Source organism: Pseudonaja textilis, chromosome 2, assembly GCF_049901715.1.
Source record: "Pseudonaja textilis isolate UNSWEBS1 chromosome 2, rPseTex1.2, whole genome shotgun sequence".
Classification (NCBI taxonomy): domain Eukaryota; kingdom Metazoa; phylum Chordata; class Lepidosauria; order Squamata; family Elapidae; genus Pseudonaja; species Pseudonaja textilis.
Window position 1 is genome coordinate 110,397,307 of NC_141991.1, and position 13,377 is coordinate 110,410,683.

Here is a 13,377-nt window from a genome sequence, read left to right on the forward strand (position 1 = left end):
GAGTTGCAATAGTTTGAACTCTAAACTGATTCCAACAAGATTCAGGACTTCCCCTGCTATTGAGTTGGTGGGAATAGAAAACAACACCTAAATTTGTGGTCTTCATTGCTGATCTTTATTTTGCCTCTGAAACTTTTGTTTCAAGTCACTGCAGGCCTGATTTCCGTCTAAGGTTAACAGAGAACCAAAGGCTAACAGCTTTGATGAGAACCAAAGGCTAACAACTTTTAGATACCTTAAGGTGGCCTTCAACAGTATCATTGGTAAAGAGAACATTGTTTCAATACTAGAATAGCTAAGGGTGACTCATGAAAAGGAGCCATGATGAAAGCTACATCATAGGAACATGGCAGAAAAAATATGCCAGGGCATGTTTGTGAGGGTTGGATGCCATAAACTATAGGAAGGTCATAAACTATAGGAAGGCCATAAACTATACAATTTAGTTCAAGTGGATCAAAACCATTTGGGTGGAGCTTGGAAAAATCAGTCTATTTCATATTAGATAACATTAGAAATTGAGATAAATGTATCTTGTGAGATTAAATGTGTTATTATTGCTCAGGATTAAACTACTTGCTACTGCTCAGTATTTTCCCTTTGTTGCATTTAATATTAAAGAAAATGTCTTCAATAAGAATTGATTCATTTTCTTTTTTCATAAAGGGAGCCGATGTCCTAAGCCCTTGATCTGAGTTATGTCATTCAGACCCTGATAGGTTTTGCTGAAAATTCTGCATCTCTGAACACAGTACATGCTTCAGAGAAAGAGGAACTATTCTTAGCCTGTATCCTGATCGCTGTTCAACTATAGAACATAATTTATTCAATATGAGTGCTGCTCAACTCCAACTGCCTCTAAGCAGTTCACAACAGAATAATACAAAAACAATATAAAAAAAATGACCAGAGCAGCGCAAAAGTTAACTACAAAGTAATTATGTGAGGGCAATCTAAACAACAAAGCCAACATAAAATGTCACAATCCTACTTTAACGATAGGTTTTTCAAGGGCTTCCAAAAAGTCTTCAGGGTGGGAGCAGGAGGGATCTGGGGTGGACCTAATTCCAGAGGGAACGTTCCACTCAGATAAAACACGTTTTCCAGCTTCAGAAGACGACACTGTTTAACTGAGAGGCTTTTGAGCATGTCCACCCTGCCAGACCATACAGGATGGACAGAAATCCTGAGGCAAATGGTCCTTCAAATGGTAGCCCTATGCCAAATAGGGATTTATAGGTAATAGTTACTATCTTAAATTGTATCTAGAAACCTGCTGGCTTACTGTGTATCTTGCAGAGCTGGGATACCATGTGGGCATTACATTAAATTCGCTTAATTTTTTAAAAAATCTTAATGTTACGACAATGGATATTTTGCTTTCTCTGATAGTCGAATCATCGCTCCTATAGCGATTATACTTTCCTAGATGCCATTTAGAAATTTGTCCGAATTCAGGAGACTGAATGAGAAGCTATTTTTTCCCCTTATTTTTAAGCTATTGTCTCCCCCCCCCCACCAGAGTTATGTGGCTTCATCACCTTTCCTTTATTTTTTTTTAAATTTTTTAAAATAAATTTTATTTTTATCATAACAAAAAACGAACATAAAACCTTTCTTTTCCAGTGTGTCAGTTGAATACATATTTCTTCATGCACAAAATATTATATTTAACTTGTATATATTTATAATCATTTTTATTAATATGTTATATCACATATGTCGCTTATTCTATTATCCTTAGCTTTACAATCATTAACTTTCAATAATGTATTTCAAGTTCATTTTCTTACTCCATCTAGCTCAGGCTTCATCACGTTTCCAAAAAGGCCCAAACCTGAATCACACTACCGAGAAAGCAGTCCAATAGGTAAAGCCTCATCACACACACGCGCGCTTCCCTCCTTAGTAAGGGAGGAGGAGAAAGCGAGTCGCTTTTGAGGCGAGCAGGAACAGAAGCCTCGATTCCGCTTTCTCTTAACCAGCACGCGGCTCCTCGCGCTTCCGCGGTCCCGGGCAGGGTCTCCTCCCCAGGGGGCGGAGCTCGTGAACGCTCAAACACAAGTTTGGGGCGAGGCGGCCATAGGGAGTTTCTAGGCTGGGACAGTCGCGGAAAGCAGCGTCAGAGAGTTATGGAGAGCGGCGGAGGCGCCTACGGAGCCGCGAAAGCGGGAGGCACGTTTGACCTGTGGCATTTCTTGCAGCAGCCACAGGTCATTGCACGCATTTTCAGTGCGGTGAGTGGCTGAAGTTGGTCCCGAGTCCCGGGAGAAGCTTGAAACCACCAGCGGGCTCGAGGTTACCGGAGACCGATTCGCTTCTTCTCTTTTCCGCCCCTCTCGCGGGCTCTCACCTGCCCTCGCTTAGGGTATGGACGAGGGCGTGTGACGTGGCCGGAGTGCCGGTAGCTTAGGTGTTCCGGCAGCACCGAAGTGGAACCACTAGAGGAGTGTTCCTGCTTACTTATTGCGTACCTGGTCTGGGACCACTACCTCCTAGAAATAGCCGGAGCAGTGCAGAGTTACGATGCAACGCTGTTAGAGCGGAGGGTCCCACAGCGGAGAGAATTAACTGCTTTAACCCAGGGCGGGTGCTCTCCCTCCGGTGTTTCGCTTCTCCAAAATCCCGGCGGCGCTGAGCCGCTTGGGAAAAGTAACGGCCGATTCAGGTCGGGCTGGGATCAACTCTCGCCCTTGGCGTTGCAAACTCGAGGCGGGTGTTTTGACGCTCGCCGGGCAGGTCCCTGAGGAGGGGACGGAGGGTCGGTGCTTTGCTTCGGTTCGGCCAGAGAAAAGCCCTCCGTTAGTAGCGAGGGTTGTTTGTGCGGCAGCCTAGCCATAGGGAGGTCAGCTGATGGGCCACGGGCGGCGCGAGGGGGCTGGCCTGGCTTCCTTGCAAGGGAACGAGAATAGGAGCAGCAAACGAGCACGGTCATGGCTCTGCTCTCCCTCGGCTTTGAAGCACCCAGCCCTGCCTTGCAACGAACGCGGCAAAATGCCACTGCTCCTGGAGACTTAGGGAAATACAGTCCAGCCACCGTAGTAGACAGACAAAGTCGAGCTCCACCCGTCCCTCTGGTTTTCTTAGCCAAAACACGGAAGTAGCTGCCAGCTCTCTTGTTGACTTTCAACTTTCTTTTAAGAGGGTAGCCTGAAATCCTGGGAAATTTGTATTTTTTAAAGTAATATATTCCGTGGCTTTCAAAAAAAAAAAAACTTCTAGAAGCTTTTGTCCTTGTCTCCAAACATTGTAAAAATTGCCAAAGCAAGTCAGGCAGGCACACAAACAGACTGCTGTGCTGATTTGGGTTTGAGAAGCACCTGCTTGAGGGCTGTGCTTGATTACCTGTGAGGGCATTCGGTCTGTAAGAGCCTATTTCCGGTCCATTAGCAGGAACCTGCAAACCTTTTAAGGTAGAGTTTCTTGTGTTTGTGGAGGGAAAAGTGAGGACATTTTTGTGAACAGTGAATGGGGAATTCCTCTTGGGCAGGGCTATTGCCTGAACACCAGAGCTAGCTGATTATGAAGGTTTATTGTTGGGCCATCATACTTTGTTTTGTTACTTTTATCAAAGTTTTGTTTTATGATGTTAACCAACCTAGTCTTTGGGGATTGGGCAGCATGCCAATAAAGTGTGCATATATTGGCTTCTTGCCCTAGAATAGTGCCAGGAATGAGTATTTGAGTTCAAAACTTGACAGGATCTGTAATTTGATAAATGGTTATTATGGGATTTCCCTGGGAAGTGTTAGCATTGATCTTTTCCCCTTCTTTTTTTATTATTTTTGCAGATATTTGCACTCATTGTTTTCTCCTGCATCATTGGGGAAGGTTACACCAACCAGATGTCAGGGAGTAATCTTTACTGCATCTTTAATCATAGCGAGGACGCCTGTCGTTATGGTATCGGCATTGGTGTGGTTGCCTTCCTGGCTTGTATATTTTTCTTTATGGTCGACATCTACTTCCCCCAGATTAGCAGTGCCACTGATCGCAAGTACCTCGTTATGGCCGACTTAGCCTTCTCAGGTAGGTTTCTGGGAGATGTGAACTCAAACAGGACTCTGGGGAGAACAGCTGAGTTCTGTCCATGTTTTTTTTCCTCTTCCAGAGTTGGGATAGCATTTTCCCTTTTGGCTCCTATTCCCCTGTGCATGAATGTAATTGTTCAGATCTTTTGGAATGATGCCCTCTAAGGTTTGCTTTGTGAAGGGGCATAGTGGCTTTAAGGGAGGGGACCTCATTCTGGTGCTTCTTCATGAGGATAATTGCTGATAAGAAACCATAGAATTGGAGTCTGTTCTCTGGTTTAAGCTTGGGTCTTATGCTCTGAATAGTCACTACTGGTAGTCTTCACTTACTGACTGCAACTGGGACCTGCAATTCCATCACTAAGCATAGTCATGTGATTGCAATCCTGAAGCACATAACCCAGTTAAATGCAATGTCACTTGACTAATTTTCAATTTCCTGCAGGCTTCCCCATTGATTGTCAGAAGTTGACCATGAGGGTTGCAAATGGCAGTCATGTGATTGACTGATGTGCACTGCAACCATCATAAATGTGGGTTACCAAGCACCTGGATCATGATCATGTGGATGCTATAATGGCTGTAACATGAACAAGTGGCCAGAAATTTCCTTTAGTCCCATAGTAACTTCAGTCGTTGAACAAGCAGTCCTTCAAAATGTATTGGACTACAATTCTCCTGTCTCTGTCATCATTACCAATGATCAGGAACACTGGGATATTGTTCAAAGTGTTTGAAGGGTATTGTGTTGCCTAATGCCTATTACAAAGTTAGAATGAAGCCTGCCCATGCTCTAGACCATTTGTCTAAAGTGGCCAGTGCTGATTTGAATCACCCCCCCCAAAGAATAGCAATATCACTTAGACTTATATACCGCTTCATAGTGTTTTATAGCCCTCTAAGCTGTTTACAGTGCAAATATATTGTCCCCAACAATCTGGGTCCTCATTTTACTGACCTCGGAAAGATGGAAGGCTGAGTCAACCTTGAACCAGTCAGATTCAAACTTGCTGAACTGCTGGCAATCAGCAGAAATAGCCTGCAGTACTGCATTCTAACCACTGTGCCACCACCGCTTTCTCTTCCAGAATGTCAGGATTAATGTACCATACTGTACATTACTTTTCATAACTATAGCTAAAATGTTACTGTCATACTATCATGTAATCTATAAGGATGTGTTCTCTTGTCTTCTGTCTAGCTCTTTGGACCTTTTTGTGGTTTATTGGATTCTGTGTGCTGACAAACCAGTGGTCATCAGTGAAGCCTGGAGATGTATTAATTGGGGCTGATTCTGCCCGTGCATCAATTGCCTTCAGTTTCTTCTCCATTTTTTCATGGGTGAGTAAAGAGTTTCTTCCTGTCTCAAGAAAGACCAGTGATGAACATTGTCAGCCTAGGGAGATTTAAGCCTTATTTTGCCTGGTTGGCAAACAGGATATGAAATTGTGATTCTTTTGCTATTTCATTAAAGGGACCTCAATCCAAAATCAGGATGATTCAAATCTTATTGTCATTAACCCAGCCTTCTAATTGCCTGAGGAACATGGAATTTATTCTCTTTTATATAGAAAGGCTGTAAAAACACTGATGGAAGGAATCCCAGGGAAATGCATCCAGGCACCTTTTACAATAGAACTGACTCAAGAAGTAACTTTTTCAGTTTGATTCCTTAAGCTGCAGTGTGATTAAATTAATTAAGGGGATGGCATATTCATAGAACACTGTGCTGAGTGTTGCAGAGGATATTTGTTCTCTGGCAAGCAAATCTTTTGTGGGCAGATTCCTACTGTTGCATTTAACTGTTCCTCTCCATAGGGACTCCTGATTGCCTTCGCCCTTCAGCGTTACCGTATGGGTGTCCAAGATTTTGACCAAAGTTACATCGACCCAGCTCCAGGTCCAACACCCCCATACTCCAGTTACCCCAATGCCAGTCATGAGAGCTACCAGCAGCCACCCTTCACTCGCACTGGAGAGAACTCCGAGGGCTACCAGCCTCCACCTGTGTATTGATTGCTACTCACTGTTCAAAGCATCTGGCAGGGAATAGTACATTAGTGCTATGTATTCATTTCTCGGGGTGGGGACTATGTCTACTGTGAAATTGTGAGGATGTTACAACCAAGATTGTAGGTTGTGCCTGTATATGTAATGGGTTCTGGGATAGTCTATTGTTTTCAACTATTTTCAAAACTTGCTTCTTGAAAAAAAACAACCCTCTTTCTTTTGTGGGTACAGGAAGCTTGTAGTGTGACTTGCAAGGCATATTAATTGCTGAAATGGTATTGACTACTTGGTCTTACTACTGCTGCAGCTAACTTAAGCTGCTTGCTGGAAATTAAGCTAGAGGCATTTTGCAACTGAGGAAAACTACTTCTACTGGATATGACCCAGTGGGATCCTTACTACTGCTATATGCCTAATGCTGTTACATCTGTGCCTTGGTGTGCTTGTTCATCTTGACCATTCCAGACCTCCAATGGGTCTGGAGTTCCTATGGCTGTGGTGCTACCCTTCCAGACTGAGAAATGCCTGTGCAGTGCTTTCTATCATTTCAGTTGCTGATACCAAAACCAATTAAAAGCATTTCTAGATAAAGCTTTAGACGCATTGCATTAGTGATTCAATTGAATTTATCATATCATGCCTTTTCTTTGGTTTAAAAGTGGGAAGGACTTGGTTCCATGAAGAATTGTGAGACCTGTTTTAAGTATTTTATAGAGACCTACCAGTTTTCAATGATGTACCAAAGGCAAAACTCACTCTTACAAATTTTATTCTCCTTACCTTTCCTGAATCACTAACAAATAGGAATGTGTGTGAAGGGGAAAATACGCTGCTTTGAAGCCATCACACTTTGCATCTAGAAGAGCTCAAAAACAATAGCTGCAATACTGCCTTTTGATCAAACTCAAATCAGGTTTTTTGGGTGAATAGGCCTTCAACAACAGCCAATGCCAAAGCATAGCATACCCCATTACCTCACTGACCCTCATCTTCCCACGCAGTCCCTGCTCCAAAAGCACAGCAGAGCCTATCCCCAATCTTCAGAGTACCTTCCTTTCCTCCCTGCTGTGACTGCCAGCCTCTGCATTTGGTACCACTCTTGCCCTATCTCAAACCTCCACTACTGGAACAAAAGAGACCCCCATTTTAGTCTGTATGCAGACCAAAACATTCAAAATTGATGTATTTCAGTTCAGGAAGAGATCAGCAGAGACTGTTCTGCACACAATGTTTTATACATCTTCATTAACAAGTATTTCAAGAGAATGGCTTTTTTGTATCCATAGCCTGTGGCTGTTAACACTGCTGTTTTCTAATTGCAAGTTTTGGGAAACTCCAGGCAAATGTTGCAATCTTGGGGCTTTGAAGTGTTGTAAATCTTTTGCCATACATAGTAGAAGTCAAATTATATGCATCCCTTACAACATGTGGATTTTGATGTGTCCTATAATTTTAGGAGAGTGGACAAATACTTTATTGTACAGAAAGATTAATGACTAGGCAAGGGTGTATTGTCTAGCTAGCATATGGACAGCAGTGGAATTTTTAAAAAACATGAATCCTTTTAGGCTAGCCTTTATTGCCTGCTTTTTGTCTGAAAAAAAAAGTTATATAGCTTTTGTGTGAAGATCATCTATACTGTTTAGGAATAACTAGGGTAAAATTATTGGCAGTAATTATTTTTAAGTGTCCCAGAGAAAACTATCTTAGCATTTTCAGCTGTAATTTCCCTTCAAAGAATGTCATGCATATAGCCATTTCCTGATTAATGATTTAAGAGCTTTACTTATAACAGGCATTATATTGTCCTAATATCAACAGGCATTAACAAAGGGGCAGGGTAACTCTAGAATACATTTTAAACCAGTAATAAAATTCTTGTCACTGAAGTTAAATATTCTTAAGATGAACTGGTAGTACTAAGTCCTACACATTAAACTTTTAAAGATTAATTTTATTCACTGCATCATTGATTAAAACCAACCGTTCAGTTTCCACTAGAGGTTCCTTCTTCTGCTCCTAACAGAAGCAACAGAAGCAAGACACGGGGTGTTTTCAGTGTAAAAAGATTACATTTACTCAAAAAGAGGAAATGCAGATACTCATAGCTGCAATAAAATCAGAATGTTACACAGTATGCTAGAAAATATAAAACAGGAATATAATACTTAAAACAACTACTGACACATTAGTAGCCAGTTTAATAAATTAAACAAGCAAAAGTAGAATATATTTAAGTCAGTGTAAGATGTCAAGTGTCTATCTAGGAAGGTTAAAAGAAAAGCCCTTTATTGTGTTAATTATAAAGGCTGGAAAAGGGGCCTTTTTCTTTGTAAGTCCAGGTCTTTATTTACAAGCAGATACACACACCACCAAATAAAAATACATTTTGTTCAGTTAACCTGTTCAGTCTTTAAAGCCCAACAGCCTGTAAATTAATTGCCTATTGAATATAGTAAGAATTCCCCTTCCCCCAAACCCCAATTTGATGGATTTAGAAAAATAATGTTCCAGTTTCATAGTGCAACTTGCTGTTAGTACATTTACTTTAGCCATTATGGCAGTTAAAACTCTGAATTAAACAGTTTGGGGAAATTTTGTGCAAGAGGAAATGCCACTAATGATATTACAAAATCTTCCCTCTAGAGACATAAGAAACCAGTGCAGTTCTCAATATAGAACATCCTTATTCATAGCATGTTATAATGTTCTCAAGCCTTGTTGCTGCTTATAAAAACAACTCTGTTGTGTGGGAGGGACATTAATTTAACAATACAAAGCTAGAAGGAAGGACAAGAAAGTGTTTCTTTAAATCCACCTGGGAATCAGATCACTTGCTTCCATTGTTCAATTAGATGGATTCCATGGCATGATCTGATGGGTAACCAAGACTTTCCTGGAGGTACTAATATCCAGGGGCTTATTCCCACATAGTAGGTTCTCTTTGTTTTCAGATACCAACTGTTGTCGATTCTTGAAATAACAGACCCGGCAGACTGAATGATATTTATCTGCCCCTCCTATTACTTCCACCTAAGAGGATGAAATTTAAAAATAAAAGGTTTTGTTGTTATCAACCTACAGCAGGCAATATCTCTCACAATCAACAGTTTTAAAGAAAGGGAGAGCTTTTATTAGAGTCTTACCTCTTTCTCTGTTCCCAACCTTTTTGTGTAAGAGGCCTCATGATAACACTCCATACAAACAGCATTAAGTTTCACGACACTCTCTGCGAAGGGGACTAGTTGTAAGATGTTCCCAAAAGCCTGAAATGAAACCATGAAATATTTTGTAGAACTGGGACATAAACTATCCAGAAATTTTAATGAATAATGTAAAGATATTTACCTTCCTCTGAAATGTTCCATCAAGGGCTGCCACAATGACAGTCTTCCCTGCATTGGCCATTGTCTCACAAAACTCAACTATATCTGGAAACTAATTGGAAAAATTAAAAAGTTAATCATTCCCTCATTCCAACCTTTAGAAACTTTGTAAATCAATGTCTAAGATGCTGTTTTGTTGTGAATAAAATTAACGATGATCTCCAAAGAACATAAGATCTATTTAATTCACCATTCTGTACCCACTGGTGCATTAGATGCCTCTAGGAAGCTCACAAGCAGGAGTACAACATAGCCTCCCACTGATCTTTTTTGTTAATTAACTTCTGAATATATGCTTTCTCTAATAATAAAAGAAATTGTATATGGAATACAGTCTTTTAAATAAGCATTTCCTTTTATTTGTTGCAATTCTATCATTCAGCTTAATTTCTAGGTTTTACAATTCAAGAGAATAAATTTGCACACTTCCTACGTAAAGAGAGCAAAATTATATTCTCCTGAATGTTGTGTGTGTGTGTGTGTGTGTGTGTGTGTGTGTGTCCCCTTCTTTAACCCCATGATGCTCTTTTTCAGATGAACTGATCAAAATTCTACTTGTATTCCCAAATCTGGTTGCATTTTCGATTTCTTTCAGATTACGCCATTAGAAGCATTTACATGGTATTCATAGCACAATTTTATCCATTTGCCAAGAACCAAGTCCTACTCCGTTTACTGAGGTTTGCTTTCCAAGCTAACCATGCACAGGATTGTATTTTACAATCATGTTTACCATTCATGTTTACAATCAAGTCAAGTGAATATAAAGATCTATCATATCATCACTGTTGCCTCACATCTCAGAGGTAATATCAATGAACAAAATGGGTCTTACCCTACATAAGTGTATATAGAATTATGTACCAAAGTGTATTAAGCACAGAAACAATTATCAGTACTTGGCAGTTCATTTAAACATTCAGGTAATATAAACTTACAAACTGGCCTTCATCAATGCCAATCACAGTGGAATTCAGAGCCTCCTGCTGGACATCTTTGAGGCAACAAGCTGACATGGCCTCCATGGTGTTTCTGTGTAGAAAGAATATCAAGAATTGGAAGGGACCTTGGAGGTCTTCTAGTCCAACCCCTGCTCAAGCTGGAGACCTTACACTATTTCAGATAAATGGCTGTCCAATCTCTTCTTAAAAACCTCCAGGGATGGAGCATCCAAAATTTCTGGAGGCAAGCCATTCCACTGCTTGTTTTCACTGTCAGGAAATTTCTCTTTAGTTCTAGGTTTCATCTCTCCCTCATAAGTTTCTGCTGATAAGGTAAGTATCTGCAGCAGGTTAAAATTTATTTAGGGGTAACTATTCCCAAATACCAAAGCCTGCAGATCCTCTTAAAGACAGATAGCAACCCTCTAAAAGCAAAAATGTTAATGAAGAGATTCAAATAAAAGATATAGAAAAATGTTTTTACCCTTTTGCAATTGTCTATATGGAAAATAGATGACATTTTGTGAAAAAATAAAATTTGAAGTTTTGAAAGGCTCAAGCAAGATAATAAATTAGGGGATCACAATTTTAGCTTATTTAACTTTCAAAAGAACTAAAGTTATATAAAGAGGTGTATTCTGTTACAATAATAAGATTGAATCATAAGGGTTTAGCGTGATTTTCCTCAGAAGAATGATTTTGTGATGAAAACATAACTGCACACAGTTAAGGGCTCTAGATTGCGCTAACATTTAACTAACAAAACCTTTTATAATACTCTTGCAATTTTGTTTTCTCCCTCCAAAGTGACAGGACCCATTTCTAATTTGTATTTTTTAAGAAACATTGAGCTGTGTATAAGTGTAATATATAGGTATAGTAAAATAGTTACAAATATTGGGAATGTTACTATATAAGGAGATGAACTTGCCTTATTTTTGTGAAACAATGCCTTTTCATGTATTAATAATTTTATGTGCTTGTCTGTCATAATCTGTAAATTCTTTTTCTAATTCTCTAAAAGCTCATGTTGAGACTTATATGAAGCTTCACTGTACAATATTTAAGGCCAAAAAAGTGTGTCAGATATATTGTATGCTGAGGCAATACCACTAATTGCAGTTTCTTGAAGGTGATAAAACCAAATCCACAAGCAATATTACAGGACACATATGAACTGTTTTCCTGAACCAAAAAGTGTATCTCTGCTAAGTGTTTTCTCCAAGTGATAAGCTATTGATTTACTTTGCTCATAGTATATTTTCACCTGTCATGTGTGGAGACCCCACTGACGCAATAGCGTGTGTCTTTCGCATACTTGATTAGTAGACATTTATACTGTGCGATTTGAAATCGACGGACTCGGCGCATCAGTTCAGTGCTAAAAAAGAATTAAGATTCCGTTGTGGCAAATGCAGAAAAAAACTGAAGTACTCAAAAAGTAAAATCTTTTTTATTCTATCATGGATCAAAACTTCTTGCACTACCCAAAATCTCAATTTTAATAATTTGGCCACATAACTTCAAAGTAATTGAGCATCTAAGCCCGTGGTTAATATACTCCCTCAAGATACCAAACCTATACCATTTCCAATTTAGATACTGGATTATCAGAAACAGGAAAAAATGGTAGTTACTTTTTGCCCCCTGCTTATTGCAGCCTTCTCCAGCATGGTATTAAAATTATATTAAAGCTTAAAACTTGTAAAATTCTTAGTCAAAGTTTCAAAGAATAAAACAGTGCTACTCTTCTATATGTTGTAATACATGTGTAATCTATTCTTTATTTATATTTATTTATATCCGGCTTTTATTATTTTTACAAATAACTCAATTTTCCCCACAACAAGAACCCTGTGAGGTGGATTGGACAGAGAGAGACTGACTGGCTCAAAGTCACCCGGTTGGCTTTCATGGCTAAAATGATCTCAGCCATACTTTTAATTCCTGATCTACTGAGTTAAGGAGAAGCATGGGCCTAGCTGAATATAACCAGGCCTGCAGACTGTCTTGCTCCTCTGCAGGTTCCTCTTTATTTCACTTCAAGCTCCCGCCTTCTTTTCTAGTCATCTCAGCCAGTGCTAACTATTTTAATGCCCTCATACCTTTTTCCAGAGAACATGGGTCCAAAGATGACCTGTCAGAAGAGGAGGAGGGGGGGGGAAATGAATAGTTAGCAGTTTTCCCACTTTCCACGTGGAACTTCTTCTCTCCCCCCTAATTTTAAAACTTCCCATCCTAAAATCTCTAATGCCATCTTTCCAAAGTGGATCGTCCTGCCGTGTACCTGTATCTGGCCGCGGGCCTTCTGCGGGGATCCTGGTTGCACTCTCGGCATCATCATGTAACTCATGGTTCCGACCGGGTCCCGCCGGCTGCTCTGCTCCAAGAAAGGCGCCTTTTTTTTTTCCCTAGGCGCGAGCGCGATTTAGAGTAGCTGACCAATCGGGACGGTTCCCACCAGTCAGCAAATCATGAGGAAGAAGAAGAAGAAGAAAGAACTTTTCGGCCAATCGCGAACAAGGCGGGCCATGTCTTTTTTCTTTAAAAGTGCTTATAGACATTCCTGCTAGAGGACTTATAAGGAACTTCCAACTTGCTCTAAAGAAGCAAGCCAGAGGGGGAAGGGAAGAAGGATATCTCGGGATTTGATTACAGCTGTTAATGTTCTGCTTGCTTTTCTAGCTGAGCGCCGCCTTCTTTTGTTGCAAAATCTCTCCTTTTAAAGGAATCTTTTCTGTCGGCAAAGCAAACTCATTCAACCTCCCCAGCCTGTTGTCTAATCCATAACCTGAGATTTTCAACTGCTTTTGTCACAAAATTTGGAGAGCATTAATTTGAGGAAGGGTTGTCGGTATGGGACATGATGCTTCTTTAGGAACTGAGGATGTACAAACTCATTCAGAGAAGTTTCCATTCAGGAAATTCAATGTCACAGAACTGAACTGGAAAGAATTAACTGGCAGAAACGTATTGCTTGGGCCTGCAGCTGAAATAATAAAAGCAATA

The 13,377-nt window shown here is 40.2% G+C and overlaps 2 protein-coding genes across 3 annotated transcripts; one reads left to right on the forward strand and one right to left on the reverse strand.

Annotated features, from left to right (window-relative positions):
• Positions 1-2,109: 2,109 nt before the first annotated feature.
• On the forward strand, positions 2,110-6,638 carry SYNGR2 (synaptogyrin 2). Its single transcript, XM_026701828.2, has 4 exons — positions 2,110-2,237; positions 3,792-4,029; positions 5,233-5,372; positions 5,850-6,638. The coding sequence occupies exons 1-4, from the start codon at positions 2,133-2,135 to the stop codon at positions 6,045-6,047; spliced, it is 681 nt and encodes a 226-aa protein (XP_026557613.1). The 5' UTR covers positions 2,110-2,132; the 3' UTR covers positions 6,048-6,638.
• Positions 6,639-8,140: 1,502 nt separating this feature from the next.
• TK1 (thymidine kinase 1) lies at positions 8,141-12,992 on the reverse strand. 2 transcript variants are annotated; one of them, XM_087924914.1, is made up of 7 exons: positions 12,656-12,992; positions 12,474-12,505; positions 11,636-11,749; positions 10,366-10,459; positions 9,390-9,479; positions 9,188-9,307; positions 8,141-9,074 (listed from the first exon to the last, which is right to left on the reverse strand). In XM_087924914.1, exons 1-7 carry the CDS (start codon positions 12,719-12,721, stop codon positions 8,889-8,891), a joined length of 702 nt encoding a protein of 233 aa, XP_087781040.1. In that variant the 5' UTR covers positions 12,722-12,992; the 3' UTR covers positions 8,141-8,888. The 2 variants fall into 2 exon arrangements, with proteins under 2 accessions (XP_087781040.1, XP_087781041.1); XM_087924915.1 differs by lacking the exon at positions 12,474-12,505 and having other exon boundaries at positions 12,656-12,780.
• Between the last annotated feature and the right edge of the window lie 385 nt (positions 12,993-13,377).

Excerpts from the sequence above, each read along its gene's own strand:
- SYNGR2 (XM_026701828.2), top strand. The coding sequence starts at position 2,133 with ATGGAGAGCGGCGGAGGCGCCTACGGAGCCGCGAAAGCGGGAGGCACG. Across the intron at positions 2,238-3,791 it reads TTGCACGCATTTTCAGTGCG|ATATTTGCACTCATTGTTTT; the intron begins GTGAGTGGCTGA and ends TTATTTTTGCAG. Across the intron at positions 5,373-5,849 it reads TCTTCTCCATTTTTTCATGG|GGACTCCTGATTGCCTTCGC; the intron begins GTGAGTAAAGAG and ends TCCTCTCCATAG.
- TK1 (XM_087924914.1), bottom strand. The coding sequence starts at position 12,721 with ATGAGTTACATGATGATGCCGAGAGTGCAACCAGGATCCCCGCAGAAG. Across the intron at positions 9,308-9,389 it reads ATGGAACATTTCAGAGGAAG|GCTTTTGGGAACATCTTACA; the intron begins GTAAATATCTTT and ends GTTTCATTTCAG. Across the intron at positions 9,075-9,187 it reads GGTTGGGAACAGAGAAAGAG|GTGGAAGTAATAGGAGGGGC; the intron begins GTAAGACTCTAA and ends TCATCCTCTTAG.